The sequence below is a fragment of the Fukomys damarensis genome, unplaced genomic scaffold (genome assembly GCF_012274545.1).
Source record: "Fukomys damarensis isolate Sample0158 unplaced genomic scaffold, DMR_v1.0_HiC HiC_scaffold_7, whole genome shotgun sequence".
Lineage (NCBI taxonomy): Eukaryota > Metazoa > Chordata > Mammalia > Rodentia > Bathyergidae > Fukomys > Fukomys damarensis.
In genome coordinates, this window is record NW_022900919.1 from 30,706,069 (window position 1) to 30,719,107 (window position 13,039).

At 41.5% G+C, this 13,039-nt stretch overlaps 1 protein-coding gene across 13 annotated transcripts in view; it reads left to right on the top strand.

Annotated features, from left to right (window-relative positions):
• Positions 1-13,039, top strand: part of Kif16b (kinesin family member 16B) — a 486,842-nt gene that overhangs the window by 172,098 nt on the left and 301,705 nt on the right. For 10 of the 13 annotated variants that reach the window (XM_010634116.2, XM_033761168.1, XM_010634117.2 and 7 more), the window contains 3 exons: positions 6,469-6,501; positions 6,846-6,899; positions 8,430-9,764. In XM_010634116.2, the coding sequence (XP_010632418.1) occupies positions 6,469-6,501; positions 6,846-6,899; positions 8,430-9,764 (1,422 nt within the window). The remainder of the gene's footprint in view (positions 1-6,468; positions 6,502-6,845; positions 6,900-8,429; positions 9,765-13,039) is intronic. The other 3 variants (XM_010634120.2, XM_010634111.2, XM_033761166.1) reach the window with 2 other exon arrangements.

Below are 13,039 nucleotides of genomic sequence, written 5' to 3' on the forward strand. Positions count from 1 at the left end.
GCCGCCGGGTGATCGCAGACAGGCAGGCAGGCAGGCAGCTGAAAAAAACCCCCTCTGGGGTCCTTGGGTCCTTCCTGGGTCTGTTGTCGCGCAGGCCGGGAGCTCCCGCCAACCAGCTTCCATTTTGTTCCAGGCTGGTTCTAATTCAGGGAACACAACCAAACACTCCAGGCAGTGAGTCCAGAGTTAGTTCAGAGATGACATGTGTGATAAGAAATGAGTGTCCTTTGCAGGATCCACTATTACTATCCATATTATTCCATTATTATGAATTTCTAATATTATGAATTTCAAGATAGTAACAGCAGAGCATCAGTGTGGGGCCCATATGAGCTCAGACCCTTTACATCTGTATGAGTCATATGCCCACAAAAGATAGCCCTACATTTACTGTAACCTAAAGGTCATGAAAAACCAAGCCTACCCATCGACAAATAATGTTTCCCTTATCTGATCATACAACCCACTGAGACCACCTGTAGGACTCAGCTGCTTACCTCTATTACCTGGTGGGGCACTTTTAGTCTGGGCGTAATTCTGTCACATTCTCTATCCACCCCACTACAGCACCTACCACAAGTGCTTGTGGGCATGGCTAGATGTCTTCCTGCTTTTAGGAAGCAAAATGGCATCAGAGGCACTCAGCCGATCACCATGAGGATAACATAAAGGTGGAACTATTTTTCCTTTCAGTTCATTTAAGTTTTATTTTAATCAACCTCACTTTCAGTGTAATGGTGTGAGCTGAGAAATTGCTACCCCTTCACTTTTTGCATTTTTCATAATAAAAGAAATGTAAATTGCAAGATTTGTCCTTATACGAGGAAACTGCTAGATGTCTCTTAATGAAAAGAAATTATTTCTGATAAAAATAGGCCATGTGCTGTGCTTTTCTGTTGGACCTAACAAAGTATGTATACTTTCAAATATCATTTTAAAATGCTAAAAACGGCTGCAAAAATAACACCCTTTTGTGGTTTTCATTTTAATTATAACATTTGGGAAATTAGCATTTGGAGCCATGATAATTCTAGTAAAGTAAAATAGTGAATTGTACTTATTTTAAATGAAGCTGCTTTCAAATACAATTACAGTTGATATAGTTTACTTGATCCTGACACACTCGCGTTTATATTTTATAATCTATTGTGGCTTTCTGTGTATATAGTTATCATGTGGTATGGAAAGAAATGAGTTTAAAAATATAATTAGTAGGGCCAGGTATTTACTTCAGTGGTGCCACCACCTGCCTTGCAAGGACAAGGTCCTAAGTTCGATACCCAGCACCAAAAATAAATAAATAAAAATAAAAATATAATTAGTAGATATGTACTACTTAAGAGAAGTTATGTGGTTATTAGCAACAGCTCACATCACTTCATTTGAAATACCATCCCTAACTGTGTAATTATGACTCTCATAATTGTTTGTGGCTTTTCTTTAAGACTGGCATCTTTATGATTTTTTTGTTGGTTTATTTTTAAATTGCTACTCCTATTTTGGGGGCGGGGTTGGCATTCATTATTTATGAAAGGCTTTCAGTAGAAAACAGCCAAGCTCTGTTTAGAAATAGGTCATAGAAATGAAATCACAGCTCTTCATTAAGAATTAAAATGGGTCTCTGATTTTTTGATTTAGCATTTCACATTTCCATAGATCCTACCCAAAGCTATGGCTTCCAGCCTGTGGGGTTCACAGCTGCCATTGATCCAAGCATCTCCTTATCCACCCTAATTAAATGTTCTAGGCTGAAAACACCTCCCTGAGGAAGGGTCAGGGGTCACAGGCCCTTAGGTCTCCTACATACTGGGTCCAGACCATCCTCTCCTCTGACCTAGCAAGCACCGCTCACCTGTGGCATCTGCCTGTCCCTCTCTTTGCCTTTCCTTACTGTTGTCACTCTCCTTCCAGATATTTCCTCCAATGTCTTTCCCCTCCTAAGTTTTGCAGCTATTTGGGGTGATTCTGTATGAGTAACTGATCCTGCAACCTAATTACTAAGGTAGTACTTGCTTCATCCTGAGACTTCTTTGATTTCCTGCTCTCTCTTTTCAGACTTGTTCTGTTTTCATTTAGTTCCTTATTCAATACCTAATCAATTCCTTATACCAGTATTGAGCTCTGCTCTTCTTGAATCCTCAACTGGTCCTTCCTTTTTTTTTTTGTCACCTGCCAGAGTCCCAGTTCTGGAGGCACAGCTGTGTCATCCCTGAGTCATTGTCCAGGCATCTTAGCTCAGTGCTACAAGAGAAGAGCACGTCAGCATAAAGATCTGTGCCTCTGTAAATTAATGGTCTCAAAGCCTGAATCATGCATGCCCAGTTGGCTTTTTTCTTTTCTCATTTTCTTTATCGGTTCTTTGGGCCACAAGCCCTTTCACCTATTGCAAATAATATCCCCAAATCCCTGCAAGACCATCTCTCTTTGCTTGTAACAGAGGACCCTTGTTTCTGACCTCACAGAATACAGAAGCCTAAGAGAACAACACCCTGACATCCCAAGTCTACTTTACAGGGAAGGCCCTTTCCTGTCCCGGGGGCAGAGCTCGTAATTGCCTTTCTCCGAATAGTTGCACCCACCCGTAAAACTGAGAGCTTGTAGAATTTATTCACATTTGTCTTCTCATTGGCACCTAGGGAGAACCAGTCTTATTTTGAGTCTATATTTTGAGAAAACTGAGGATTAGGGAAGTTAAGAGATTCTTCCATGGTTGTGCAGAAGCCAGGATTTAATCTGCAGGAAAGCCTTTACCCTGAGCTGTGTTCTACCAACTTCTGCCTTCTCAAAGCCCTCTCTCCATCTGAGATGAGAGCCTATTCCTATTTTTTCTACCGTGACCCTCTCTCCTACCTTGTTTATCCCAGGGTCAGATAAGGCATATGTGTCTTTCATCTGTTAAAAAGAACATCAGCCTCATAAATTTACCACCTCCCCTCCCTTCACAGCTATAACCATTGAGGAAGCCCTCCGTTATATTGTACTCATCATTTGCATCTTCCTGTGCTCACTCCTCAGCTCACTGAAAGGCTGACCTCAGCCTGACACAGGTCACTCCATGTGATCACCGTGTTCTAAATTCAGAGGGTACTCCCTGGGCCCTATTTTACTTAATATTCCTTTATCACTTAGTACCACTGGCTCATTGTTGAAACCTCCTCTTCACTCTGCTTACATGTGCCTCCCTTTTCCTGCCCTTCTGTCTCTCCGACTGTTCACACCCCATCCTCATTTGAGAGCTAATTCTTCTCCACCAGTGTCTTCACCAGTGTCTGCAGTACTTACGGGCTTTCAGACTTCTCATTCTGTCCACCTGTTCTGGTTAACCTCTCCCACTCTGTGGCTTCAACTGCTATAAATCCCAAATCTGAATCTCCAGCTTTAATAAGGGCTTGAATGCCAGATCATTGTCAATTTTACCCTTCCTGCTGAACATCACATTTGGGATGACCCTTTAGCATCATTGGATTGAATGCATGTGAAATGGAGCTCGCCTGAAAGGGAGGATAGGGTCAGTATGGAAAGTAAATGCAGAGTAATCTGAGCAGTGCCAGATGTGGAGTGAGTTGGTAGGTAGCTTTGGTGGATTTAACCCCTAGCTGGTCCCTACCACCTTGGTACATGCACTGGACAGCTATCACTGCTTCCTTTCCTCCATGACCACCTTCCTTAACTCTCTCTATCTCACTGTGCCATTCATTACATTGAGAGTGTCCCTCAATTTAAAGGTGACGTGTGACACCCAGGGCAAGCAGGAGCCATACAGAAATTTTACAGGTGTTAATCTCATCTAATCCTGGCTATGACACTCTGAGGTAGGGCTTGTTTTTTAAATTCCATGAAAATGTCCAAGGTTAGCTACTTGATACAAAGTCTCATATCCACTGGAGTTTGTATCAGACCTGCTGGACTCTGGGCAGTTACAGTCCATCTTTCCATCCTTTCTCTAACCTGGCCAGAAAACCAAGGCTCATCTTTCACACTTCCTTTTTTGTCTCTACCCCTATGAAAATCCAACCAGTTATCAAAATTTGTCAACATAGTCTCTTGAATATCAGAAAAGCCTTCATTTCTTTGCCTTGGTTGTCTCGGGTCCTGCCTCCACTGACTCTTATTTAAGACACTAAAGTGGCTTCCTAATTTGTATCCTGGAATCCCATATTGCTCCCTTCACATCTGTTCCCCTTTGCATGTACTCTTCAGCAGTGCTGTCCAAGATACACACACTACTATGTTTAGGCTCAAATTCACAATCTTCACTTCTCAGGCCCTTCACTCTCTGGTTTCTGTTGTTCTTTTGAGCTTCATGTCTTACCCACCACAGTCCAGAATCTGGTTTCATTTGGCTTTATTGAGTTCTTATATCCTGCCACAGAAAGAATGTCACAGGTAGGATGTAGAAACAGAAACTTTGCATTCTGGGATTGGTACCCATCTCTGAATGTGGCATACTAACTGTCACAGACTAGGACAGGAAGGAGCCACATCTTTCTTACAGACTGCTATATCCTTTCACATAGCTCATTGCCTCACTTCTCTACTCATTGAAAAAGTAAGAGTTCAGTTAAGTGTCATGGGAGGCGTTATAGATTTTATGACCTCCTTGAGGCCATGAAGCTCCCTAACAAGTACAGTGGTCAGAGATGTAGATTTTAGCACCAAACTTGGACTTGGGTCCCTCCCTCTGCTACTCACATACCCTAAGCCTCACCAGGGTTGGGAGACAGAGGGAAAGTAGTATGTGCCGAGTTTCAGAACCTGATGTAAATAAGAACCATGCTATAAACAAGCCTCAGATAATGGATTTTCACCCAAATTCCCAACTCTCAGTGTGCCATTTGCCTTATAGCCATGTACATGTGACATTGTCAAAGCAGCATCTACTGATGGATCCATTGGGCGATTGTTCATAGGACAAAAATTGAGAATAATGACAATCCCATTAGGGAAATTCCCTAGTTTTAAAAGTATTTTATCCAGTAACTTTTTTTGGGGGGGTACCGGGGATTGAACTTGGGTCCTTGCACTTGTGAAGCAGGCCACCGAACCGCTGAGCTAAATCTCTGGCCCCCAGTAATATTTTTTCACTATGAAAAAGTACCCCTTTTTGACTATGAAAATATGGGGTCTGAAAATAATGAATTATGAAGTTTTCCAGAATTCTATTAAATAGAAGAGTATAATCATTTTAACTTTTAAATTTTAATGAAGCCCAATACTTAATGTAATGGCATATGGGCTGAGCTTTATGGGCAGAAAAAGCTTTTTGTACTATATTGATGTGACTGATTTCACATGGATGACATTGTCTACAGTAAGCTCCAGGTTATTTTCATTTGACAGTGGGATAAATACAACTCTAAATAACAAATTTCAAATAAGGATTTAGCACTTTTAGTTCATTTTCTATGATGACTTGAGCACTGCTACAAAATGAGTCAATAGAGGTTACTTTGGGGATTGTATGTAGTGTGTTGTAAAGTTGACTTCACCAAATTTTATCTTGATGACGACCCTTCAGCAAATTGTTTAAAATATCCAAGCTTTGGGTTTATCATCTGTAAAATAGAGATATAATTTGCTACCTTAAGAATGTGCAAGTGGATCTAAAATGAAGATAAGATGTGAAGATTGGCCCTGCACTTGCCAAGTCATAGACTGGTGGTGGTGAACTTTTCAGAGCTTTCGATGACACAAACAGCACATTGCAGCACCTGTGCCGTACGTTGCCACCACTGACATAGGTACTCTGCTTTGCTTATAAGAGCCATCAGGCATCTTATTCTTACTCTCAGCCCAAATTAAAATGAAAAGAGATCCTGTGAAAGCATTTGTTAGTCATTATAACAGTAATTTCTTTATCAATTTGAATTTTCACTTTATCCAAGGAAATCAAATATAGTGGATTTGACATAGATCAGCTTTTCAGCTGTATCTTCTATTTATGACACAGGAAAACGTATAAACTGAAAAATTATAGTTCATGCCATTTAACAGGAATAGTGCAGCTTTGCAATAATCAAATCAAGTGTTTAGGAAGTGAGTATGTGTTATCAATATTTTAACTAATTAAGATTCCCAAAAATCTGCCTCCTTTTATTTTGTTACCATTGTATAAATCTGTTCACAATCTCAATACAGGAAGGCCTGTGTCACCTAGTTACTAATTATAGGAGGATCTTGATGAATGTATAAGCAGCTTAACTACCTATATGCTGTTCATGATTATTACTGTTACTTAGTTATTATCAGTACTGTGATTATCATGAAAAATGTGTGAAACATAACAGAGCTAACTTTTTGAAGGGCTTGCTTCGTGGATTTGGAAATGTGATATATAGCAAAAGACCTTTCGATTTGTGCATGGCTATTGTCTTTTAAGTACCTCACTGCTTTTCTCCTGATGTTTCCTCCTGTTAAATTGTTTTCTTAACTGATGTCTCTGGTCTCTCTCTTTCTACCTCCTGGCAGTTTTTTCCCTATTAAAGGACCCATCTGTCTAAGGTAGAGATTCTTCATTTTTTTATACTCAAAAGTGACTAAGCTGCATGGAATAGATGCGCTTGTTATCTAGAAATCATGTATAACTCTGTTTTTTCAAGCTATAGTAACATTTTGTTTGTTTTTCTTCAAGTCATATTTATCCTTTTTAGTCTGAGTTCATGCATCCGGAAGTATGTCTAATTTTTAATCATAGTCATACAGCAAAGAATGCATATTAAACTTGCTAATCCATGGTAATTAAAAATAATAGTTAAGAAATAATTGCTATTTGGAATGTATGATTTTGTATAAAAAGTGAAAGATAAAAGCTCTTTCAGAAAACTGACTTATTTTCATTTCATTAGACTTGAATTTGAGCGACAACAGCGTGAAGAACTTGAAAAATTAGAAAGTAAGAGGTAAGGTGTGCAGAGCTCAAGGTTTGCCGGTCCCCTAGTGAATAGCCTGCATCCTCCTCCCCTGCATCTGTTTCAGTTCCTCTCTTTCCTACTACTATATTTATCTGTTTGTTGTGCTAGTAAATTCTTTTGAACTGGTTGAATTTGCTTCATGTTTAAATTTCTTCAACAGTTTATCTTCACATCCTTGTAAGAATAGGAGAATAGAGTCAATGATATAACACTTTCCTACATCAAATAAATAATATTTGTTTGTTTTTCTTCCTTTTCTTTTTTGGTACCTGGGATCAAACTTGGGACCTTGTGCCTGCAAGGCAGGCGGCAGAATCACTGAGCTACATCCTCATGCTTGCTTGAGCTTTTTTTTTTTTTTTTTTTTTTTTTTTTTTTTTAAGACAAAAAGAATAGACTGAAGGTTTTATGCAAAGTCAAAAGAATTTCCCTTGTTACCTGACTCTCCATTTTTTAAACACTTTCCAATATTGTTGTTGTTTCATTTATATTTTTCATTATAACTCTGCATATTGTTTGCTTGTGTGTGCATGTGTGTCTGGTCTGGCTGTTTAACTTGGACAGTTCTTTGTTACGAACTTCTCTTTGCTTGATAAAACTGTATTTTCTCCTTTTCTTTATTCTGTCCCATTTAACAAGCTAAGAAGTAGACAAAGTGTAGGTATTGGAGTAGAAGCTAAGCCATAGAGATCTTCAAACTAAACTTATTTTCTAGAATCTGAAGCATAAATATCACAAATTAATACATTTAGTTTCAGACATCATACAGGACATATGTTTCGTTGTCGGGAGATGGATGCCATCCATACGTACACCTCCTGTTCATATTGTTACTCTAGGGGCCATCCTGACCCCTAAAACTTGAATTAGCACCCTGAGGTTGTTTGTACCTGGAGAGAAGACCTAGCATATCACTGCCAGCATCATGCATTTGAATATTCTAATGAGAATTCCAGTTATTTTCAGTGTTATACATCCATCCATAAAGTAATATTTTGAGCCATTTGGTGAGCAAGTGCTAAGTAGCATTTAGTTAGTTGAGCTGAATCAATGAATTGTCAATTGTCTTGGCTTTGACATTTGACCCCACTGAGTTGAAGACCATGTAGCATTTTTATTTATTATCATCTTGTAACTGAACTTCTGTTCAGATTTACTCTTTGGGCTGAATAAAATTATTCACATTAAATTTAAATTTAAATTGGACGTGGTTCTTTCTCGTTGGACTCAGGGTTTTTAAAAATTATATCATGCATAACATATTATGATTGTAGGTTCCACAAAAAATAATATCAGAGGCTACTTCAGGAGAGTAGCTGGATCATATATTGGACAGTTAAAGTACAAAAATTGAAGAGCACATTGCTGAAAACTTGAAGGAAAGGCCCTTACTGTGTTATTTTAATGAAGGGTTTGTCTTTATGTTGCATATGCATTTTCAGAATGGTCCAGCTAGGGAAAAATTAAAACACCATTTGAATGTAGTAAACCAATAATTAGTCTGCAATTGCATTGCAGGAAACTGATAGAAGAGATGGAGGAAAAGCAGAAGTCGGACAAGGCAGCACTGGAGCGCATGCAGCAGGAGGTGGAGACACAGCGCAAGGAGACCGAAATCGTCAAGCGTGAGATTCGCAAGCAGGAGGAAAGCCTCAAACGCCGCAGCTTCCACATTGAGAACAAGCTCAAGGACCTGCTTGCTGAGAAGGAAAAGTTTGAGGAGGAGAGGCTGCGTGAGCAGCAGGAGATGGAGCTGCAGAAGAGGCGACAGGAGGAAGAGAGCTTTCTCCGTTGGCTTCAGGAATTCAGCAGCAGTGAGCAGCCTGAGAAGATGGAAATATTCCAGGAGCTGGGCCGACTGCAGCAGGAAAAAAATGAGCAGTGGACCAAGCTGGCCTTGGAGAAGCAGAGGCTGGAGGAGCAGGAGAAGGAGCAGGTGCTGCTGGTGGCACAGCGGGAGGAGCAGCTGCGGGAGAGGCAGGAGATGGCCCCACTGTTGCATGGCGAGGTCCTGCAGGCTGAGGAGGAAAAGCAAGAGCTTGAAGGCATCTGGGCCATGCTGCTTCAGGCCAGAGAGGCTCTGGCTTCAGGGGACACTGGCAGCCAGGAGCTGGACAGGGCCCAGCTACATTTCTTAGAGTTCAAGAGAAAGCAGCTTGTCCAGCTGGCCACCTCGGAGCAGAAGCTGGCCCAGCAGAAAGACCTCCTGAGTAAAGAAGTCCAGGAAGAACAGGAAGCCCTGCACTATTTACAGTGTGAAAAGGACGTGGACTGTAGATTGTTAGCACAAAATGATGGTAGTGGCCCAAGTATCTCCCGTGTGGCTCATGATTTAGAGAAAATAAAGGCAGCAGAATGCAGGCTGCGGTATAAAGAATGCCAGCTACAGGACCTCCTGCAGAATCACCTGCCAGCCCTGTTGGAAGAAAAGCGGAGAGCACTTGAAGTCCTTGACCATGGCCCGCTTAGCTTAGACAACACTGTGTATCAAGTGGAAAAAGAGATGGAAGAAAAAGAAGAGCGACTTGCTCAGCACCAAGCCAGTGCACACCAGCTGCAGCAGCTCCAGGCCACCTTCGAATTCACCACCAATGTTGCAAGACAAGAAGAGACAGTGAGAAGAAAAGAGAAGGAGATTCTGGAGTCTGAGGAGAAGCAGCAGAGAGAAGCGCTGGAGCAGGCAGTAGCCAAGCTGCGGCGCAGGCACTTGGCCCTGCAGCAGCCCTTGGCCCTGGGTCCAGACAGTGAGGAGCAGAGGCAGAAGCTGGCTGAGCAGAGCAGCAGCAGTGAGCAGTTGGAGCTCCCGGCTGGGCTGGGAGCTGAGCATCAGAACCTGGAAAAGGACCGGGACAGGTGAGACGCAGGAAGGGAGACTGCGGTGTACAGTGGGAGCCAAGCATTATTCCTTTCCACGCCTTGTGTTACGTACCTCACCACCTATTCAAGAGAGCAGTTCTAGCTTTTCTATTCTCTAGTATATAGGCAAATGGTTACTTTATGAAACTCGAGAAAAGTGTACCTAAATATTCTTTTATTTCTCTATAAGGTCTTTCTCTTAGAATTGTCAGCCTAACAAAAACTGCACACACAAAACCCTTGTCCATTTCTCCCCTGACCTGTGGGATGCATAGTGGTTTGATAAATGCAGAAGAGTGACAAAGCATCAGCCTGGTTCCCCTTTCTTTCTCACCCTTCACCCCTCTTTCTCACTTCCATCCTCCTTCCTTTCCTGTCCTCTCCTCTCCCTCTTATCTCCTTACGTTCCCTGTTATTTTCCATTCCTTTGCTCTTCCCCCTTGCTCTCTTTCCTTCTCTCCCTCTTTAACTTCCTACCTCCTCATCTCTTTCCTTCTCCCCATTGCTGCCCTTCCTCACCAGTTGTCAGATCTCCCCGACCAGCATTTACTAGTAAAGCATCATATCAAAGTCCACGAACTATGTATAGTATACAGGGTCCCAGGGCCGGGGGAGAACTGGAGTCTTACACTTCTCCCACCACACTGATTCACAGTATTTGAAACAGAACCTCAGGACTCTGTATTAATCTTAGCACATGTGAGTCTGAGGCAGGAGGATTGAGTCTGAGTCCAAGCTAGATGACAAAGTGATACCATGTCTCACTAAAACCAACTGAAAAAACTCTCCAGATAATCCCAAACACAGTGGAATATGTAGCCATGTTTGGTGATACATGGATACTATTGTTGGTGTTCTGAAAAATCTAAGTAATCTACTACTCTTGATAGTAAGGAAGGAATTTTTACCTTTCTGCACCTGTTCCCTGTCATTGTACTTAAGAGATAGTAGGTTCTCAAAATGAAGAAATACATTGTATCTGAGAATTTGAGCATACCTCTTCTGAGAGCCCTGCAGACATGATACCAAGGCACTCCCTCCAAGAAGGGCTGACGGCCACTGGGTGTGTAGACGTCCCCCAGTCTGGAAAGCCACAGGAAGAATCATAGCCTGGCCTAGCCCTTTAGTATTTGGGTGACCTTAGGTGAGATCTTTCTTCTCTAGGGCCTCGGTGGCTTCACCCTTATACAGTGTGATGGGTGAAGTCTTCCAGCTCCAGAGCCTTTGGCAAATTGAGACCTTAGCAGCGACCAGAATGCTGCCCTCTTCTACCCACAGCACCTCCAGAGAGAACTTGAGCAGAGGTCCAGACCCCAGCTTGGTATTTTTGGCAGAGGTGTAGTAGAGTGTCAGCTGCTGATGACAAGATGTATTCAAGGTATCACTGTAACCTCTGCCACATTATCTATCTTGAAAGGTGAAGATGACTTCCTTTTAAATGATGGGCTCATATTGTGGATTATATTTATAATCACTCCCCGGTAATTTCTTCAGTCAAAACAGCAACAAAATAACAAGAAAAAACCATAATGCTGTTATTCCAGAGAAGTATGTTGGAGGTTTAAGAAAATGATTACAGGTATGCTATGTAAATGAAATTGCAGGACAGAGCTCCAGCCCCAGGAAGTTTAAAGTAGTGGAGGCCATGCTCTCAATTTGTATCCTGCAGTGTACAGTAAGAGTGCAGCAGGAGCTTTTAGCTTGATGTCCCTAGCATTTGTCAACCAGCCATTTAGTATTAATACTCTCTCATAGCAAATGCAGAATTGCAATTTCCTTGGAGGAGATTAACTAACATCAACATTCCCGCAGAAGCCACACAGAGGAGGCTGTGAGCTTCTTGGTTTCTGATGAAGTAGTCTTTGCTGAGATCTAATTCAGGCCAATGGATTCTAGGCTCTCTGCTCTGTCTATGAGGCCCCTGCAGCTTTCTCTGGGTGTTTCTGTCGGATTTCATTTTCTTTCTCATTTCTCCTAGCCAAGCAAGGACCTGACATTTGGCCCCTTGTGAACTTCTCCTAAAATACTAAATTTGTATGGGCTAAGACTGGACAGAAATACACTGAACTTGGCTTTCCCATTGGCTTCTCAGTCCTTACGATCTGCGTTTAATACATTTTACTGTCATCCTTCCTACCACCTGCTCATTCCAGCTGCCCACATAACTCACATCAGCCAGCCCTAGGAGAAAAGCCCTCCTGTCACTATAGCAGGAAAACTGTTCATATGCATATTTCATTATATTGTCTTACCTGATAATGTAATAATAGTCATGATGCCAACCATGAGGAACAATCCTATGTAACTCAAACTATTTTAAGTGCCATATATATGTTGTCATTTGCTATTCCAATAAAGTGAGTGTCATCATCATTCCCCATTTAACAGATGGGGAAACTGAACCTTCAGTGGTTATGAAGCCACTGGGGATGAGGGTCACAGAAATGGCAGAATGGCAACTTGGGCTAGGTCTATTTCTACCTGTCTCTTAGCCACTTTGTCCTCTTCTCTACTGACCATGTGGATGCTATATAGGTTGACCAGCTCTTTGTGTGAAATGTCTTTATTTGGTTGCCTTATTTATTCCTTGATACTCATATAAATCTTAGTCTTCCTAAGGTCCCACTCAAATCCATTTCCTCCGTGAAGTCATTTCTACAATCTCAGCTTGACAGATGCTTTTAAATAAGTCTTGCGGGTATCTTTTATTGTGAACACTGCTTATTGTCCTGTTTATAACCTGTTTGTTTCTTGCAGCAACAGGATGAGATCCTGTTGCCTCTGGATTCCTGACTTCACTCTTTTATACATATTCTTACCTCTTTTAAAAATACCATGTGCTTGGCAAATTGATGCTCAGGAAGTGCTTGCTAATTACTAGGCACATGAAGGCCTGTGTTAAACTGAGCATCGCCTCCTATGGAAACCATGAATACTTGCCACCTGATGACCACATGATCTCATTTCTGAGAGTTAAGAACTTGTCTTTTCATCTTCAGGATATAGCGTCAGATTGCTGGTAGCAATGTCATGGTGTGTCAGCATCTGAAGCTAGAATTTCTGATATGGGAAACTGAAGGAATTAAAAGAGATTAGTTACTCTCTGGTTTGATCCATAAAGAAATAAGAGAACCTCCAGTCCAAGCTCTTTGAGGTATCTCCATATTGATTGCCATAGTGGTTGCACTAGTCTGCACTCCCACCAGCAATGGAGAAGGGTTCCTTTCTCCCCATAACCCCGCCAACATTTGTTATTGTGTGATTTCTTGATA